This window comes from Marmota marmota, unplaced genomic scaffold (genome assembly GCF_001458135.2).
Source record: "Marmota marmota marmota unplaced genomic scaffold, marMar, whole genome shotgun sequence".
Lineage (NCBI taxonomy): Eukaryota > Metazoa > Chordata > Mammalia > Rodentia > Sciuridae > Marmota > Marmota marmota.
Window position 1 is genome coordinate 1,453,549 of NW_026000168.1, and position 20,785 is coordinate 1,474,333.

At 53.0% G+C, this 20,785-nt stretch overlaps 1 protein-coding gene and 1 pseudogene across 6 annotated transcripts in view; one reads left to right on the forward strand and one right to left on the reverse strand.

Annotated features, from left to right (window-relative positions):
• Frmd4b (FERM domain containing 4B) overlaps window positions 1–20,785 on the forward strand; it is a 142,555-nt gene that overhangs the window by 65,417 nt on the left and 56,353 nt on the right. For all 6 annotated transcript variants that reach the window (XM_048786988.1, XM_048786986.1, XM_048786985.1 and 3 more), the window contains exon 5: window positions 3,855–3,939. In XM_048786988.1, coding sequence (XP_048642945.1) covers window positions 3,855–3,939 — 85 coding nt within the window. The remainder of the gene's footprint in view (window positions 1–3,854; window positions 3,940–20,785) is intronic.
• Window positions 19,293–19,417, reverse strand: LOC125611769 (annotated as a pseudogene).

Here is a 20,785-nt window from a genome sequence, read left to right on the forward strand (position 1 = left end):
CACTCCTGGGGAGTTGGAGAGACACAGAGCCCCCGATCCTGACTCCAGTTTCTCCTCACTGTGCTCCTTGGTCAGAAGGCAGAAACCGAGTGTGGAAAGGCACTCACCCTCTCTGAGCCTGGGTCCTGCGCTGTGGTACTCCTGGCATTTCCAGTTTTAGGAGACTGCCTGGGGGTCCACGGACGTGTGTGTGCCTGGGTGTGTCTCGGGCAATGAGGCAGGAAGCCTCAGGTGACCTAAGGATTCGTATCGGGGGGCAGAAGAAGGTAGAGGACAGGTTCTCCAGCGAGGCCTCCGGGCAGGGTGTCCGTGGCAGCAGGCCCTCCTTCGTGGTGGAGAGCCCTGCCGGGCTGCAGGGATTCCGCAGCACCCTCAGTGCCACCCACCGAGGTCAGGAACGTGCCGCAGCCTGACAGTCAAAGCCACCTTCACGGTGCTAGCCCCAGCCGGCCACTGAGCGTGCCTCGGTGCCCTTCTTGGCTGCAAGCCCAGCTCTTCTCAGCCACGTGGCTTTGGGCACCCTGGACACATTCGAGCTGGTGTGGTACCTCTGTACCGGGGCTGTTGGAGGAGCCCATGTGAACTATGGAGCATTCATCATGAGCTACCAGGCTTGGGTCGGACCCATTCTCCTTTGTCCTGGGGGGAGGCCCTCAGCCCGGATCCCCATTATTCTCCATGCCCAACTGTCCCCTCCCTGAAGGACTGACCCCCCACGCCCATCCCCAGCCCTGCTGTGCTCTGGTGGGCCTTGGAATTCCCATGGCCTTGGCACCTTTGGTATGGACACTCCCTCTCCTGGCCCTCACACCTGGACCTGCACCCTTCTACAGGACTCAGAAAGCCTCCCACGGGGAGAGGAGCCAGAGGGCAGGAGAGGTGGGCTTCCTACAGGCTACTTGCAGGTGGCCCTTGGCGCTGAAGCCCAGGCAGGGGGAAGGGCTTTGCCGGCAGGGGACACGGAGTAGCAGGTAGAGCAGCTATTAGGACTTCTCCAAGACTGCTGTCCACCCAGGGATGACAGGAAACCGCTGGACTCCCAAACGCTGGGGAGGGTGGGCCCACCTGAATTGGCCTTCAGCCCCTGGTGTGCATCTGGAGACCCAGGATGGCTCTGGGGTGGAGCCCAAATGAGTGATCAGCAGGTCTCCCTGCTCGGAGTGGGGATCAGGTCTGAGGCTGCAGGAGGTCCTGAGATGACCCGCAGGCTGAGGAACCCCAAGGAGGACTTTTTCAGGCCCCACAGACCTAGCAATGCCCCCAGGGCAGAGCACGGGCAGTTCTGCTGGGCTCAAAGACCCAGAAGACCAAGAAATCCGCTCAGCCGGGAACCAGAGAAGTCCTACCTGGTGGGGAGAGCTGGGATTCCATTTTCCTCTTCTGTGTTGAGACAGATACTTTTGTAGCCTTTGCTTCCTTCAGACAAAGAGCCCAGGAAAGACACTTAGTTTCCATTCTGGATTTTACTGTTCAAGTTTTAAAGAGGTTCCCGGCTGGGTCCCTGCATTTCATCATAGTCCCACTGGTAGAGTGAGAAGGGTACGCTGTCCGTCTCCACCGAGCACGGGCTGTTCAACCGTGTGCCCCTCTGGGTTCCACACATCAGAGACCCCGCTCCTTCCTCTGGGGCGTGGACCAGAGTAAGAGGAACAGAGAGCACAGCAGCTGGCCCCAGCCCGAGCCTGGGATCCACATGACTCTTCCCAGCTCCGTAGTAGTGACTTTGACCTCCAATAGGTACCGAGGTGAACGTGTTGGCCACCTAAATCCAAGGACAGCCCGCCAGAACAGCTCCAGGGCTTGCTCTCTGACCGCCGTCACGGGTCCTCTGGCTGACAGCCTGCATGCTGTCACCATCATGTCCCACTGATGGGCGGTCAGGTGAGCCATCGGGAAAGAGAGAAGATGCTCACGGGAGGAGCCGGAAATTCCCAGAAAGCATCCTTTGTGACGCTGTTGGAAGTTTAACCCCAAAACCTACGCCAGTCCAACACCTCTGGGCTTGTTCCAAAGCTGAAAATTTAACCCTGGGCATGAACGGAACAGAATCCTGGAGAAATCCCCTCTCCCCCGCCAGTGCCTGTGAAGAAAGCAAACAGTGTGTTTCCAAAAAGGGCTGGAACAGACGGCCTTTATCCTGTGAGTCTGGGATGGTCCGTTGGTTTCCGTGAAGGAGCCCAGGCAGCCGAGGTCCAGGTAGAGCAACCTGCACTGGAAGGAGGACACCCTGGTGACAGCAAGCTCTGCCTTGGTGGAAGCCACCTTGTGACAGTCCAGCACGCAGGACTGGGGTCGGGGCTCAGGGGTAGAGCCCCCGTCTGGCACTGTGAGGCCCTGGGTTCAGTCCTCAGCACCACACGTAAAGGCACAAAGTGAAAAGTCCATTGGCCACTAAAATCGTTTAAAAAGAAAGAAAGTCCAGCACGTTGTCCAGAAAAGACGCCGCTCCTGGCATTATCCCCCCAGCCTGGACCTGTCTGTGTTCAGCAGACGCTGTGTCCTCCTGGCCTTCAGAGAGGCCGATCCCAGCACCTCCTCTGGTCTTTCTGACAGAAGCGACATCACAGGGTCTCCGTGGTGAGAACCAGCTCAGTTCCTACCTGCCCCAGGTGGTGAGAGCCCCCAGGTAGGCGTCACTGTCTTCACTTTACAAGCCAGGGGACTCACTTCCTCCATGACACCCAGTTCTAGATGCCGGGGAGAAAAGGCTTTGTGAGCGATTGCTGTTAAGATTGTTGAGAATTTGACACGCGTTATCAAAGCTGATCTTTCCAGAGTCCTATGAGGTCAGTAGGATCCTGACACCCACCCTAGACCAGACCTGGAAGATGAGTCAGAGGTGGGGTGGGGTGCTTGCCTCGGGGCTTCCCGGACGGTCCCCACCCACTCACCTCATGGGGTGAACCCCCTAAATAAAGACAGAGGCTTTATTCTCCTCCCTGTGGAATTTTCCTAATGAGTCAACGTCACAGGGTGGCGTTTGTCGAATGATTTTACCGTCTCGGTGATAAGATCGCCACGGGTGGCTGCGTTTCATTACTGCTGAGAGGCGCCCAGAGCCATTCCTCACGCCCCTCCAGCCTTGCATCATCTGCACTTTCTCCAGCTCCGGAGCAAGCGCCCTTCCAGGCCCCAAGCTGCGCGCTGGCTGGGGCACCTGTTTCCCCATGTGGAAAACCTGTGGCCTCAGCTCACGCCCAGGGGTCCCTACAGACTCAGCTGAGGAGGGACAGAGCCTGTGACACCAAATGAACAGGCAAGATCCTAGAAAGGGGGCCCTGGAGAGGCCCTCAGTACCCTGATCTGCATGAGAAAAGAGCGAGATTGGCAGCTGCAGAGAGCTGGGCTCCCAGCCAGGGAAAACCCAAGTCTAGGAGGAGCCAGAGGAGGGAGGGTCTCCGGGTGTCCTGAAGCTCTCTGAGGATGGGTTGAGCACTGGGGGCCTGGGTCCACCCCAGCCTGACACCTCTGAGCCTCGAGGGTCCCCTGTGCAGAGTGTGCTCAGCCTCCTGCCTTCAGCGCCGCACCCCGACCCCCACCCAGGCTTTGCGTGAAGCTCTCGGAGGTGTTCCAAGCTCCCCAGAGCACGTGTCAGAGAATCCGCGACACACGCGGGTGTGTGGCAGCTGGGTGCGTGTTGAGCCTCCCTTGGTCTCGCCGTCCAGCCCACAGAAGTATGGCCGGGGAGATTCTATCTGCAGGTACCTGTTGTACAGATGGACGGGAAGCACACAGGTCGCCTGGTTCCTCCGAGTTCTGCCTTGCCGCAGGGGCACGCGCCATGAGGCCACGCAGTTGTGCCGCGATGATAAGGGAATAAATCTGGAGAAACAACCCCCTGTGCTGTCTTTCAGGTTTTACATCGAGAGCATATCGTTTCTAAGGGAGAAAACCACCGTGGAGCTGTTTTTCCTGAACGCCAAGGCCTGCGTGCACAAGGTAAGGGCCATGTGCCTGTTGGCCTCGCTCACTGAATGCCGCCAGGGCCAGGTCACATTGAAAGTAAGAAGGGTCCACTGTCCTCTTGTTGGTATTTCCTACCCGCCTCAATCCCCACCCCCGAGTGGCGGCTGGTCCTTCCCAAGTCCCCAGGGGTAGGGACAGGCACCCAGAGTGATCACGCTGGCACCCAACCTCTGTTCTCCAGAGTGGCCAGCGCCACATACAGAATGCCCGGGGAGGCTCTGGTGATTGAACCCTGTCAGGCCAGAACCTCCCTGGACAGGCTGTGCCCTTTGTGTGAGTTTGTGGAGAATAACCTGGAATACACTTGGTCATGCTAAGAGGCCCCTGTGCACCGGGAAGATGGGCTTGCTGCTGTCCTTGATGGCATGTCCCATGAAGGTCATCCGGGCCCCTCGGCGGGTCCCCTGACAGGCTGGTGCATCCGTTATGGTCAGAGGACTGTCTAACCTCTGCCTGTTCTTGTGGGTTTCCTGTTTCTTTCTCACGTTCTCAGGGCAGTGTTCTTGACACTGAAATCTGCTTTGTTGATATCAGTGTAGCCACTTCTTTGGGTTGATGGGTATTAGCAGTTTCTTTGGGTTTTGGTATTAGCAGATATCTTCTACTCCCCACCCCCAGTACCGGGGATTGAACCCACTGAGCCACATCCCCGGCCTTTCTAATTTTGTACTTTGAGACAGGATCTCGTTAAGTTGCCCAGACTGGCCTCAAACTTGCGATCCTCCTGCTTCGGCCTCCCAAGTCCCTGGGATGGCAGGTGTGCACCACCGCGCCTGGTATTTCTGTTGTGACCTGTGAGTTTCTGTGTATCGACAGTCTGCTTGTCGGAAGCAGACAGCTTAGGAGTTGCGTCTTGATTTCTTGGGTCCTGTTTGAGCATCTGCCCTTCAGCTGGGCTCTGCCCTCTATTGACCCCCAAGTTGATCATCGCACAACCAGGCTCACCTCGCCCACCTTTCTGTCTTGTCTTTTCTTTGTCCTCTCTGGGTTGCGTTTTCTTGTCCCCTTGTTGGGTCATGGGCTGCAGCTGCCCTGTGACTTCCGTGGTTGCTTTGGGGTTAAATCTGCACATGTCATGCTCACTCACCAAGTCTGCCTCCACTTGACATGGCGCCATTTCCCGTGGAGAGCAGCACCATGCGGTAATCCCCCCTCTCTGCTGTTTAATGTCATACATTTCACTCCGGGATGTGTTACAGATGCATGAGACGTTGTTATTTTTGTGTAAACTCTTGATCCCCTTTAAAGATATTTAACAAATTTTTAAACCGTGGATTTGCCCTGTGGGTACTGTTCCTAATCTCCACCTTCTGTGTGGTTGGTGCTCCTGGGTTGTAATTCTGCTTCTCCCTGAAGGACTCTCTGGGCACTTCTCCCTGTGCACTTGCTGAGACCCCTCCTCTCAGCTTGTGTCTGGGACCATCTCCATTCACCTCTGTTGGGACAGCTACTTCACAGGGCAGAGACCCCTGCGTCCAGCATTCTTCCCCCAACTCTGTGGAGGTCTCGGCTCACGTCTTCTTGCTTGCTAACGAGAAGTCCCTGCTGTCCCTGACCCAGTGTGTCTCGTGAGCTGCGTCTTTCCCTGACTGGTGACTGCTCTGAGCGATTTGAATGTGGGCTGCCTGGTAAGCTTTTCTTCCTGCTTCTCGTGGTGGGCATTTACTGAGTGTCTTGGAATTTGGGGTTTACCGTTTACATCAAACGGGGAAATTTTTCAGACACTGTGACTTTAAATGTGTTTTCCACACCTGCCCTGCTTGTGGGGCCTCGGGGCACCTGTTCTGCAGGGCTCGGATTTTATTGAGTCGCTCTTGGTGGGGTTTCTGTTTGCTTTGGGTTTTGTGGTGGTGGTGGTGGTGGTGGTAGAGTTTCTCTGCTGCGACTGATTTCACTCATTTTTCTTTTGCGTTCTGATCTGCATTCACCTCGGTGGGTCCCCTGGAGTCCCTGACTGTAGAGGTGCTACCTGAATGCTCTTTACCCCTTCAGGTGTCTACCGTTGAACATATGAAACCTAGTTATGATGATCTTCTCCATGTCCCTGCCTGCCTGTTGTGATATTTGTGCCCTGGGTGGGGACGATGACCCCCAGAGGTGCGTCTCCTGGGCAGCAGCACAGTCGCCCCCAGTGACGGTGCTCATCGCACAGTGAGTGCTCGGTGTGGTCCCGTAAAAACCCTCCTTGGTGGCGATTGCTCTGTTGCTGATGCAAGGTTGGCTCGCAGGCCTTCAGCTGGCGTTATTTCTCTTATCATTGGCGCAGTAAGTTCCGCTCGCCTTGAGAGAGAAATGAAAAGCTGAGCTGTCTTTCGTCCACCCCCTCTTAGGAATGCCGGTCGCAGGGAGCTCTTTCTAAACGGGCGTCTCCGTGGCTTGTTGAAGAATTTAGAACTCTTAGGAAACATCACAGGTCGTCTGGACTGACACTGATAAGATGTTTTAGAATTCAGCTGCAGGGATTCAGAGTGGGATATTTTGTGTCTAATTACTATTTAGGCAGCCGGTAACAATCCCGAGAGATGTCACAGAACCAGGTGAATGTAACAAATTCACGCTCATCCGGCATCGGGCCCTCAAGTCACTTCTTAATGATTTCTTAAGAACATCCTGCACAGATCTATCATCCGAACCATCGCCGGACAAGTCAGTAAGTTCTATGAGATCACAGCCGCCGCTGTAGGACACGCGTAGGTGGATTCACGGATTGGTAAACTGAGTCACCAGGCTGGTAGCAGCTGTTAACTCAGGGCTCACTGCTGGATCCGACGGTGCACAGACACCTGCAGCACCTGCAGCAGACCCGACCCACTCTTCCTCCTGTCCTCGGAACAGCTCTCCTACTTCTAGTTCCCTGAAGGCAGATACGCAGAGGAAGAGAGCTCTTACCTGCAAATATTGACAAAGCCACGTGTCCCTCTACACACCTGTTAGGAGGGAATGTGACTTGCCAAGAGGTCTCATACGTCTGCAGGAGCTCCGCACAGCTCTTTGGGGAATTTGGTTTATACTCACCAAATTCAGCCTTACGCACGTGTCCTCGGCCACACAGGGTGGTTCCCCGTGGTTTTGTCAATGTCCTCGCTGCTCTGCGCGGAGAACACACCACTGGAGACCCTTGAGCGTGGTGTGCAAAGAACTGTCCCTCCTGGTTCTGAGTGTGGGTGTCCAGGAGGGTGTGAAAGGGGGAGGAGGAAGTTTCCCTTTCGTGTTCTCCAAAGCCAACTCCTGTGTGCACAGGGACACACTGGTGCACTCAGGGCATCGCTGGCCATCCCAGTACGTGAGTGGCTGTGGCCCATGAGGAGACGTCCTCAAGGAGTCATGCCATATCTGTAACCAAGGGAAACACAGCAGTGTGCACACCTAGGGTCAAAGTGGCCACCTGCAGTGGTCAAAAATTCACTTTGTAGTGTTAGTGTTCATCCAAAAACAAGTGAAAATGGTTTTGTAAAAAGAGAACCTCACGACCAGTCTAATGCTCCAAAAGAAAGATCAAACACCCCTTTGGTTTCTCTCCAGTCTTTGAGGTGTCAGTTCAAGGTCAGTAGTTGCTGTGTAGAGAACTAGTTCCTAAGGCACCCGCTGTGAGGCTCTGTGTCGGGCACGTTCGGCCACAACTCCGAGAAGTACACACGGAGCCCCAACCCTGCAGTCATCCTGGGTGCCACCTGCCAGCCTGGCTAAAGACCGCTAGTAACTGGGAATACACAGAGCATTTCTGGATCTGTCTTCTGGTATTTTTAAGTCACAAATTGAACATCAGTGAGTATTAAATTCATTCTCTAGGGGGAAAAAAAAAAACTACCTTAGTAATAACTTTTTGCATTTGGTAAATCATGCAAAAGTCATTTATTTCTTCTGAACTTCAAAGAAGTACTCCATAGGCTACACAATGAACAAAAATATTCCGTGCACCTCTGTCCTGGAAGCCTTCTCATAGGTAAGAATGTTCACTGTATTAAGGTTTGTATTAATGAAAGATCTGAAGGACCTGAATGCCTGTCTATAACCAGAGCCCGGCTTGGTGACACCTGCACCTTCCGTGTAGAACAGTGCAGATGATGGCTGCTCTGTTTCTGTCCCCTGTGCCCTGCTGTAGTCTGCAAGGAGAAAGTGTGTCACAGATCATAGCAGCTGTTGATCTTGATGAAGAAAAAGTAATTCTAAGGAAGGTCTCAGGGCTGGGGCAACAACCGGCTGAGCTAGCTGTGTGACCTTGGGGAAGGTTCTTGACCTCCCTGAGCTTGTTTCTCCTGTTTCAGAAAGACACGTGAGATGGGGCAGCGTTTCTCACCTGTGACTTGTGGCTGATTTTATCACATTTACAGAAAATGCTCATCTTTAAAGAGCAGGCTCCTGCCTCGCTGCCCCTTCCTACACCGCAGCCAGAGTCATGTAGACAGTGAAAACCAGCCAGTCCTCTGACAGGGGGCACAGAGATTCTTCAGCACACTGAAGGTGGAGAGATGCTGGGCTTTGGGTATTTAAACCCACAGAATGTTTAGTACATACTAAATCGTGGTTTAAAAACCATGAATCAAGGGCCAGAGACAGGACTCTCATTTTCACTACCAGTTTAAAAGGGGGTAGGGTACATCTTTTTCCCTGAAGAAGGTGAGCAATCACTCCCAGCTCTGAGCACCTCCCGTGCACCCGCTGTGGCCGGCCCTGCAGAGAGCCCCCCCAGGAGGCAGACCCTTCTTACAAGTCAGAGAGCAGCCACAGGGGTGCAAAGTGGCTTGGTACTCAGGAGTGTGTGGACAGTGACCTCGGCCAGGTAGACCAGCAGGAGACTCAGCTTCTCATCGGCCCTGGCCTCTGGAGACGGAAGTGCGGCCAGTAACTTGGCACCCAGGGACGCCTGTCCCTCGGCTTACAGGGGGCACTGCCGGGTGCTCCCTGGGTGGGTCCACTCCGTCACTGTTAATCCTCTCTGACCCCACTGCATCCTTACCCAGTGGACAGAGGGGTGCCGGGCACAGAGGCCACGTAGCCCCCACAGTGTGACGTGGCTGGTGAGCCGGAGGCCAGAGTCTGTGTGTTGACCCCCAGGCAGCTGCTCCTGATGGGTGAATGGGTGCCTGTCTCTCCCTTCATTCTGGACAACCTGCACGGTGGTCAGTCAGTAGTGGTCAGGGGCCACATGCCTTCCGCAGGCTGGGCTGGGGACAAAGCATGTCCTGGGGGGGCAGTTCAGGGGCACCACACCTGAGCTGGAACCAAGCCTTCCCCTCCGGCTCTCCCCGGGAGTGTGCACACGGCCCTCAAGGGAGGGCCCCCGAACCTGTTTGGCCTCCCTGGCGAGGGCACGGAGGGGCACACCTGGCCTCCGCAAAACAACCACCTGTGCCAGGGGGTGATGAGCTGGAAATGCCGAAACCAGCCCTGGGGCCCTGGAGGCCGCCGTGCGCAGCTGTGGTCACCTGGGGAACCCGGGACTGCCCCAGGTCACGATGCTTTAAAAATGAATGAGCTGAAGACAGACTGGCCAAGTGACAGGGTACTGTCCCCCTGTCCCCTTGGGTGTGTGGAAATCGTGACCACAGTGGGAAGACAGCGTGGGAAGAGCAGGGGGCTCCTGGGCACCTGCAGTGGAGACCAGGCACACAGTGGTTCCCCCTTCTTCACAGGAGTGGCAGCAGCTGGCCGGTGACATGGCCAAGGTCCCCAGAGTCTCCTGTGTCACGGGCTTGGTCCCCCGTGGTGCTGCTGAGAGGCAGTGGGAGTTTTAGGAGGCTGGGCTGAGCTCCTCACTGGGGTCATGCCCCTGAGGAGGATTGTGGGGTCCCGGCCCCAGCAGTCCTGCTCTGCCGCACACCGTCCTGCCCAAAGCAAGGAGGCCAGCCAGGCATGGCCCAGAATCTGCAGACTGGGAGCCAGGGAAGAACCTTTCCTCTTGGTAAATTGCTTATCTTGGGTACTTTGTCACAGTGATGGAAAGACCGACACACAGCTCTGTTCACCGAGCTCGACAGGCAGCAGGTCCCCATGTTCACATTTAATCTTCACGACAATTAACATGGGTAGGCATTCCACCTGACAGATGGGAAAGGGGAGGCGCAAATGGCCGAGTAACTGGCCAAGGCTAAGTATCTCACTAGGGAGTGATCGGACCCAGGGGCTCTGGCTGCAGAAACCAGGGTCTTTGTCTTTATTTGGGTAAAGAAGTCACTGCGTCCCTATTAAAGGCCAGCGTCTGTGGTGAGGGCTGCCTATCACTGCAAGGGTCAGCACACAAACCTTCCCACACTTACCAGCAAATGCCATCATTTTACTCTTATTGATGGCTGCATAGATCTCCACTGTGCATATACACCACAATGTCTCAGTCCATTTATCTGTTGATGGGCAGCAGAGTCGATTCCACACCTGGCTATTGTGAGGTGTGCTGCTAGAAAGGTTGAGGTGGCTGTGTCACTTACCACATGCTGATTTTAGTTATTTGGGATAAACACCCAGGAGTGGCATAGCACGGTCATATGGTGGCTCTGTTCCTAGGAGTGGTCGTACTAAATCGTGGTCCCACCAACCTTGTGAGTGTGCCTTTCCCCCACGTCCTCACCAGCATTTATCATTCTTTACGTTCCTCGTAATCACAATGGTGATTGGAGCGAGATGAGATCTCAGTATAGTTCTGGCCTGCGTTTCCCTGATGGCTAGAGAGGTGGAACATTCTTTCACGGATTGGTTGGTCATTTGTGATGCTCCTTTTGAGAAGTGTCTGCTGAGTTCTTTTGCCCGTTTATTGATTGGGTGATTTGGATTTGGGGTGTTCCGTGGTTTGAGTTCTTTGTCTTCTGGATATGAATCCCCTGCAGAGCTGCAGCTGGCAAAGATCCCCCCTCCCCGTTCCGTGGATCCTCTCCTCACTTCCTTTCCTGCGCACAAGTTTTGTATTCTGGTGGCATCCCACTTACTGAGGCTTGGTTTTATTTCTTGTGCTTGGGGGGGGGGGGGGTCTTGCTGAGGAAGTCAGAGGCAGCAGCTCAGCAGGAGACGTTGGCAGGACAAGGCCCAAGCAGCCAGGCCCACCGGGTCTCACCGAGCACTGTGTTCGGCTGTCAGCTGTCTCTGGTACTTGGAATCGACGTGGAAAGGCAAGGGAGCCAAACGTTACGACCGTGTTGGAAACAGAGTCACTGCGAGGCTGGGCAGCCCTGTTGATTCCCACAGCCCTCTCCCCCCAGTTCTTGACCGGGGCTTGCTAGGTCTTCCCTTCATCAGCAAGCGCTGTGACAGTCATCCTGAAACATGGTGGCAGCAGGCGGGTTGTGCAAGGTCCTTACAGACCTTCTGTCATTTGCATCTGAGCCTGTGGATCCGGAGACATCGAAGCTCTTCAAGGCTCCTGCAGGTTGGGGGAGAGTTTGGCCCTCTTCTGCTCCCCCTGAAGGAATCCCTCTATGGAAGATTTTATGGACGTATGAAAAGATGTGCACAAAATACTCTGCAAAAGAGAAAAAAAAGAACCTTCACATTATCGTTTCTAACAGTGGGAAACTGGAAGGTGCTTAAATAGTCTTGAACACGAATTAAATAAATGGCGGATGATTACCAGGATAGGATATGAAAAAGCATAGGCTGTCCCTCCTCAGCCGATGCGCAGACACGTCTAAATTATTATGTTGTTGCACTTGAAAAGAGCCAAGTTACAGAACGGTGAACCTGGTATGGTTGGTTCCGTGTTTTTATTTATTTATGTATTTCCAACGTACTCATAGGAAAAACTAGAAAGTGCACCGCGGAGTATAAATGATCTCGGAGAGGGAGATATGGAAAAGCTTTTGCTGTCTGAGTAATGCTTTTCCGACTGTCTTCCACCCGCAGTGCTGGGGAGGCCGCCCAGGGCTGTCACATGCAGGGCAAGCGCTGTACCGCTGAGCCGCACCCCTGCCCGCTTTTCAGTGCCTTAAACAGGAAGCCTGAGTTAGTTTAAATCAGAAAGATAAAGACAAAAATAATCAGGGTGTTCATTAAACGTCACCTTTCCAAATGTGTGTCTAGAGAATGCGGACGTGGGTGGGAGTGTAGCTCAGGGGTAGGGTGCTTGCCTAGCACATGGGAGGCCAGGGGGCCCCGTCCACTACGGCAGAAGGAAAAAAGGCAGAAAAGCACAAGGAACCCAGGAAGGGCCATGACCCAGGACCACAGCCTGCATCACACTACGGTAACACACTTCTTTCTGTTGTGTATGTTTCCTGGTAGAGTTGGGCTTTTAACTTCTGACCATTTCAGCTACTCCGACCCGACCTCGGCCTCTCTTCCTCCTACACCCTGTGTGCCCTTGTGGTGTGGAGCAGGGGACAGAGCACAGGATGCCTTGGAAATTCACGTCCTCGTGTCCCTGGATGGTCACCAGCCCCGCGAGGGCAGGCACCAGGTTTCCTGAGACTGGACTCCTTGGCCTCTGGGGTTAGGCGAAGGGTTGCTGAGTGGGTGACCCCGTGAGTGGTGAGGAGTGGACGCCCAGATGGAGGGCAGCGTGGAGCCAGCAGAACTGGGGCTGGGGAGGGGCTCCCTGGGAGAGCGCTCGCCTCGCATGCTCGGGGCCCGGGCTCCGTCCCCAGCACCACGCACTCACACACGCACACAAAACCCAACAAGACAGAGTCAGAGAAACTCAGCGCCTCCGCCTCCCCTGCTCCACATCGTAGGCAGCCCCCGTAACTGCAGGAGGCTGTGTGATGCGGGCAGTCTGCACTCTGCACCCGGGGAGCCTGGGTCCAACAAGTCACCTGACCCCAACCTGGATGTCATCACGTTAAGCTTCATCCAGCATGAGGAGGGGACGGTGGCACTGCCTACCTCCATGGATGAGTTAACACATGTGCAAAGGTGTAGAACAGTGTCTGGCATGGTTATTGTGCTATTGTTACTGCTGCAGTCCCCCTTTATGCACAGGGGAGGTTTCAGCACCCCAATAGATGCCTGTAAGCAAGGACAGTACCAGCCTTATATACCCCATGTTTTCTCCTATACATACAAAAATGTGATCAAGTTCAGTTTATCAATTAGGCACAATAAGAGATTAACAATAGTAGTGAATGATGAAATAGTACAATTACAAAATGTGCTGTAATGAAAGTCATGTGACCGTGATACGCATGTGTGTCTATCTCTTTCTCTTCCAATCCGATACCAGAAGCCACTACTAAGTAAACACTGGTGGGTAGCCTCTACAGCATGGATACACTGGACAAGAATGACTCATGTCCAGAGTCTACATGAGATTTCATCACGCTGCTCAGAACGGCCCACAGTTTAAAACATGTGAACTATTTCAGGGATTTTCCATTTAACATTTTTGGACTATGATTGATCCCAGGTGCCTGAAACCATGGATAGGGAGCCCTCAGGTGAGAGGAAATGACCCTTAACAGACGTGTCCACCCTAGCTCACCTCTGCAGCGTCTCCCCACACTCGCCCTGTGCTCCCTCCAAAATGACCTGGTGTGCCAGGCTGGCTCCGCGTCTTGAACCTGCTTGTCCCTTGCCGAGAGTCCGGCTCTGCTCTCTGTCCTTGTCCCCTGCTTGTCTCCCAGCCCCTTCTTTTCCTTCTCGCACACCTCCACTCATCCCACCCCTTACGCAATTCTGTCCTTTCTCTGCCTCCCACCACCCTTTCCTGCAGGGGCCAGACCTCCCAGCACCCAGAGCACCCTTTGAATACGTGCAGCTCCTCCCGCTGTGTTGGATCAATCCTTCAAGCGCCTGCATTGACCTTGTGTTTTGTTTCAATACATTTTAATTGACACATAGTAATTGTTCATATTTACGGGTACAGTGTGACATTTCAGTACGTGCATGCCGTGTGTGATGACCAGACCAGGTTAAGTGCTCAGCTGTCACCAAAGCCACTTCTGTGTGCTGGGGACACTTGACATCCTCCCTACTAGCTATTTTCAAATATTCTGTTAATTGTCCTCAGCCGTGGTCATCATACTGTGTGAGGGCAGTTGAGGTCATTCCCGATGCCCACCTGCCCTCCTGGACCCACTCACATCTCTCTCCGTGCCCGCCACTCTTCTGGGCTCTGGTGACCGCCGTTCTGCTCTCGACTTCATTAATTTTTGACACTAGGGTTCGTCTTTATCTCCCCTGAGCTGGCCCAGAGCCTGGTACACATGATAGGCCCTCCGTGAATACCGGTCAAGAGATACATGGTTTCCACTAGCAACGAAATGGATCGGAGTTTGCAAGATGGGCTTGCAAAAAGATCAAGCCAAACTGAAAACCCATTTTGAGTAACCACCATCAAAATTAGTCATTTTCAGCTTTCGATCTTATTTTGTTTTCACTGCCTAAGACGGAACGGCTGTTTCTAAACTCAATTTTCCAGAATTGAGGTTGTACTTGTAACCTTGAAATTTAATATACCTATCAGATTACCCTGTTAGCGCTGCGTGATCTGATTGCCGAGCGCAGGAGGGTCGGCTCTGCAGCCCCACCCTCCCTCTGCCCTTCTTTTAGGCACGTTTTTGGAGACATTTAGGAAAATCACTGAAAACTCAGCTGCAAGGTTAGGCTGACACCCTTCTCAGCGCTAAGATTGAAACTTTTCTTAGAATTCCAAGGAAATAAGCCATCGACTTTTGATTGCCTCTGGGATGGGGGGCACTGGGCATGTACCCAGGGGATCCCGCTAATCTTGAATTCTCATTTTAGACAGGTCTTCTAAAAGGCTCTCCCACTCCAGCCATCCAGCCAAATGTAACCGGCTTGCTTTCCCCCTTCTTTTAAGAGCTAAAATGAGCACATAGATAGCCACCGGCAGGGGCAGGGGAGATGGAGAAATGAATCAACCAAAAGTCAGTAGCCAGCTCCTGACGAATCAAAATGTGCTGCTTCACAAACTAGAGAGACATCTGGTAATCGGCTACAGTTCCAGATACCTGTTCACAGCGAAGGGACTTTCTTTTCTTTTTTGGTACTAGGGATTGAACCCAGGATGATTATCCCCTGAGCCACATCCCCAGCTTATTTTATATTTATTTAGAGACAGAGTCTCACTGAGTTTCTTAGCGCTTTACTGATGCTGAGGCTGGCTTTGAACTTGAGATCCTCCTGCCTCAACCCCCCAGGCTGCTAGGATTACAGCATGCACCACAGCGCCCGGCACTAAGAGACTTTCTTAAAGTTCACACTCATGGTGGGCGCAGTGACTGTCCATTTTTATAGTGCTTGAAGGTAGAGGACTTAGCTCAACTCAACCTAAAAGAACATGAAGTTAACAGCACAAGGGTGCATACTAGTGAGTCCATCGACCCCGGAGGCTGAGGTAGGAGGATCCCAAGTTCAAGGTGAACTTCAGCAACTTGGCAAGACCCTGTCTCAAAATAATAGAGCTGGGGAGGGGCTGGGATTGTGGCTCAGCGATAGAGCACTTGCCTAGTGTGTGCAGGGCCCTGGGTTCGGTCCTCAGTACCACATAAAAATAAATAAAACAAAGGTATTGTGTACAATTATGACTAAAAACTTTTTAAAAATTTAAAAAAAAAAAAAACTGGGGCTATAACTCCCGGATAAAATGCCCCTGGGTTCAATCGCTAGTACTGGAAAACACACACACATACACAGAACATGAAGCAAATTCCTCTGTCACGGTTCCTCACTCTCAGCAGCATATCTATGGCTCTGTTTTGGAGTCATTCCATGTATCTCAGCAAACATAGCTGCACTAAAATATGCTCAGCCCATCTCATAACCTGGCTGAGCCCTAGCGTGTGAGATTTGAGAGTGTTTGCACGTGTGCTCATGTGTGTGTATTTTAATCCTCAGCGTATTTCAAGATTCAGAAATAATTTTAAGAATCAGTAGCAGAAATAGCATTCTGCAGGCTGTGAGTTTTTGTGCAGATGTGTGAACTGGCCTTCTCGTAATACGCTGTCCGTCCCAAGACCAGCGTTTGCGAGACCAAGTCACTGCACTAAAGCGCAGAGCGGATTTGAAGGCCCGCCAGGCCCCGAGGAACAAAGCATCTCACTCTGTGTTTAAGAGGGCTGCTGAACGCTTTGCAGTGAGTGTTTCACCTGCCCTGGGTCGTGTGGTCTTCCCTGTGTACTTTCCTCACATTGAGATGGTATGTTTGAATGGCAGACACCTGCTAGATGCCACCGCGTGCCCTCGTGGGAACTGAAGCTTGCCCCGTGGTGGCTTTTAAGGCACGCCGTCCTCAGTCCCATGTCTTCAGAGCCTGGGCACCTCTGCTGTGGCCTGGCCTCTGCCCCATCCCTCCCCGCCCCCCAGAGGGTGCAGGGAAACAGAATTGTTCCTCTTTTCACTGATTAAAGACTGAAGCCCAGCAGCAAAAAAAAAAAAAAACCCACAGTGACCTAAAGGAAGACAAGGAGACTGCCCTCCAGCTGTCGCCAGCCAGAGCGGATTTGCCAGGAATGAATTCTTTGTTCACTGGTCTGTCCCCAGCACCAGGAGACGCGTAAATATTTGCTGAACGCATTGAGAAGGGCTTCTGCATCTCCAGACCTGAATTTCTAAGCAGCGTGGTTGAATATGAAGTATCCTGAGATACTGGAGCCGGTGCTCATATTGCGGGGACACCACTATCTCAGAAATGAGCTCTAAGAATTGTGTCAGAGCTCAGTTGGGGCCAGAAATACAGTCATATAAAAATGCTAGGATGCATACTTGAAAGGAGAGAGGAGGAGGCGGATGGCCCATTCAGATGAAAATATAAAATCCTTCAGTCTTGGAACTTGGATTATCGACGGATGAAAGAGTCTGTAGGATATTCTATAATTATTTTAGAAGTCAAGTTTTCTTTTGTACCTTTTCTGCTTTTGAAACTATGAAGTTAATATCTCTGAGGACATATTTTGTATTTTGAAAGAAACATGGCCAAGAAACTTCCAAAACCCGACTTACCGTCACCCACTCTGCCCCTGTCCATCCGTCCATCTGTTCCCTGCCCATCTGTCACCCGTTTTTCTAAGCCCGACTGGAAGCAGATGTCCTTTTCCTTTCCACGGTGCTCCCCGTGGAAGACATTTGAAGGGCTGTCTTTGTATTTTTCGGAAAGAAGAAATTAAATTCCAGACTTCCGTGTCATAATGAACCAGGCCTAAGAGACACGGGGAATCCTGTGCAATGGGAATTGGTCAGAAAGGAGTCGTTTCAGGTGCCCGTTGAATAGGCCAAAATGGTACCCGTCACATCTACGAAGGACACTCTGGGCTAGGAAGAAGTCAGCAGTCCATGCGTGCTGGGCACTGGCCAAGACTGTGCCCTCACTGGGGAGACAGACAACAGAGGAGGGGACGGGAGCCCCAGCTGCCCATTCACAGGTGGAGGATTTGCCTGCCCTAAGCTCGGCCTCCATGCCCACGTGGCAGAATGAGAACGTCACCTCTACATGGGGCTGTCCCGGGGGCTCCGTGAGTGATAATGTGTTCTCAGAACAGATCTAAGCACTAATCCAGGGTCTCTTGCTTTTGTTGCTATTGACACTATTTCCCCAAGTCCCCAGAGGACGGTTATAAAATGTGCTCTTCTGATAGAAAACCCCACCACGAGGGTGATGTAAAGACCGCTGCAGAAACAAGAAATAATGATAGGAAGCCCCAATCAGAGGTGGACGTCAGTCCTGAATTAAAGGACCCTGTGTGTCTACACGCCAGACACGGGCATGGACACCCTGCGGGCCCCGAGGCCGAGACCCAATGCCAGCACGCTGACCACAGCTGGCTTTGCCCAGATCCGTCCTTTCTCCCTCTCATCACACCTGGTTACCTCGTAAGCACCTTGCACTTTGTCTTTCATGACTGGTTCTCCAGCAGAACCCTCTGATCCCCGTGAATGGTGCAGGGTGGGTTGGCAATGGGAGCCCATCGTCACAGCCTGCCGCGCCTGCCATCTAGCCATCTGGGCTGGGCACCGAGCTGAGATCGGGCTTCTGGGTGTGGCTTGATCATGGCTGTCATCACCAGCGTAGGCATCAGACGTGGGTGCCCGGGCACCTTGGTGCTTTTTAGCAGGCCTGGCCTATTTAGGCTCCTGCGTCTCTGCATGGGTGAGACGTGGCCGCAGACCATCGCTCCTCTGTTTCCAGGGGAGCCTCATAAATGTCCATGCCCTGGCTTTGGAAAGGGTCAGCACAGGGGGTTATCATGAGGGTCCAGTCTCTGGCAGGGTGGCGGAGCCTGTCTCTGACATTTGACCGCGTGAGTTTCTTTCTGCCTGGGTTTACAGGGAAGGAGGGAGCTTCCTGGCAGGAGTGGAGGAAAAGAGGACTAGCCGGCCCCCGGGGGACCTGCAGCACCTCCTGGTAGGACGTCGTCATCAAAGGCTTAGCTAAGCTGGGCGCGGTGGCCACGCCCGTCACCCCGGTGCCTCGGGAGGCTGAGGCAGGAGAATCACAAGTTTGAGGCCAGCCTGGGCAACTTAGAGAGACCCGTCTCCAAATAAAATATAAACAGGGCTGAGGGTGGAGCTCAGTGGTAGAGCAGCCCTGGGTTCCGTTCCCAGTACTGAAGGAGAAGAGAAAAAAGGCTTAGTTTCTTTAAAAGGTATATAGAGATCGAGTCATTTAAAAATTAGCAGCCTCTGAGTGCCTCTGAGGTGTCAGGCACTCCGTAGGCGCAGGGCGAGTGGCCCTGGGTGACACGTGTGGTTCCGAGCTCCCGAGGCTGGGCGGTGGTCGACGACTGTGTCTGGGTGGTGTGCACCCTTATCTGCATGCTGATAGCTCCTGCTTTAATAGCTTTTGTGGCCTTCCCCTTCGCTGACCTGGGATCCAGTCCAGGGTCTCGGGTTGCATTTAGCCGTCACGACTTTCAGGGACGGGGGAGTCCTCCCTTGGCCCTCACTGCACTGGTGTGTTGAAGAGTCTGGGCCAAAGGCCTGGCAGAAGGAGAGAGGGGCTGCCAGTCTGTGGAGTGTGCTCCGGTGTTGTGCGGGGTGCATCTCGGGACCACCTGGGACCCTGGTGGAGAACAAAGCCCCACCCCACCCTGTCCTGTCCCCCTCCTGTGAGCTCAGCCTCTGTCCCCTCCAGGTGGTTCTGCACCAGGTTTGAGAATCATGGATCAAACCATGTCCTGGCCCCGGGGCTGCCTCTGTGCCTGGGTGTCCTCAGGGGGCCAGGAGGCATGCGTGGGGTCAGCTGGGCAGCAGGACTTCCCTTCACAGCAGACCCTGGTTCCTTTCCTCCCCACCCCTCAGTCATTCTTTTGGTTGAAAAACTTAAAGCAACCTTCTTTGGTAATAGATTTAAGAGCATCATGATTCCAAGTGGGGGATCCAGAGACAAGCACTGTATGGATGACTGTGGAATCCGCGCATTCCACCATATCTACCGCTCATGACCCCGATGTTTCTTTCTAAAGAATTGACCATTGGGTTTCCAAAGTTCTGAAATGGGCAACTGGCCATGGAAAGACATTTCTGCAGGCTTCTGCTTAAAACCCACAGCTTCAACTTTGATCTGGGCCAATCTGTTCCCTCTTATGGAGCAGGTGCGTGGAGTGGACGCGGAGGCCAACCCACCATCCCCTTTCCCGGCCGTCTTGGGCCCGACCATCTTGGCCCCTGAAGGTGACCTGGCCAAGCATGGTACTTGCCTGATTCCATCACCTTCAACATTTTTTTAAGGAAATAAATAACTTTCCTTTCTCCTCCATCCCCAACCTTTAAAACTATTGTTCAGTGATCAGCATGAACTCGTGGGTTCATTTTTATCTGACGTTTTATAATCGATTCCTGTCGTTCAATTTTTTTTCCTCCTTCCCCATTTCCTGGGGGGTGCATGACAGTCTTATAGAGCGATGGGACCTGTTGTTCCATTTTTGTGCGTGCACGCGGTACAGCCATACAGCCCTCCCCTCTCATCCCACTCCCCCACCCCACCCCACTCCTTCCCTCTACTGGTTTTGATGCTCTGCTCCCACCCAGGCCAGTGGGGGCCCCTTTAAGTGGATGCTGTGCCAGTGGCTCGTCCCTGTCACTTTTGAGCACCTCCTTATTTTGTGACCAACAAGACAAGTCCCGGCTCTCCTTTGGTGCCATAGATTTGGAATCAGCCTTTTTTCCTTTGGGGGAGGATGGTCTCTAGAGACGAACATGCAATTTCTTTTTAAATTAGTTGGCACTGCATCCCAGGAGCAAAGCTCTGTGCCGTCTACCCACCCAAAAATAAAAGTACCTTGCACACACGGAGCCCGAGCTGGACCTGGGCCAGGGTGGCCGCTCGTCCCTCGGTCTCGTTCCCACACTGGTGTGTTCCTCGGTGCTGTTCTCCCACAGCCAAGCACCCATCCCCTGCTCCCAATTCCCTCTCCCTCTCCCTCTCCCTCTCGGGTCAAGTGTCTGAGAAGTGGTCTGGCCGGATGGTTTAGTATATGGGGCTCCTCCTTTGAAACACACCCACCAAAACACATGCATTTGTTTGTTTTTCTTGTAATACTGTTTGTTTTTCTGCAGAATCTTTTTTCTTTTTGTTCTCAAAAGGCTTGAGGTATGCATAGAAGGTATCAATTCTGTTACATTTGTATCTAGTGCAGCTCAAGACTCCCTGGCTTTCTGACACCTGATACCTTTTTGTGCACAATGTTTCAAGTTGGCATTTCCAGAGTTGCATTGTAAGCTCTCTATCCCTGTATCCTCAGGACTCAAAAGGCTGCAGGTTTGTTTTTTTTTTCTTTTTACTTAGTATTGAAAATCAAGGCAAATCAACTGTATAGGGAATCAAAACCACAAGGAGCATTCCCTTTAAGAAAAGAAAGCTGTCAGCATCCACCAGATGTATATTTTATTCCTCCTTCACTTGATATTCTACATGTTATCAAGCACCTCTGTGTGTCAG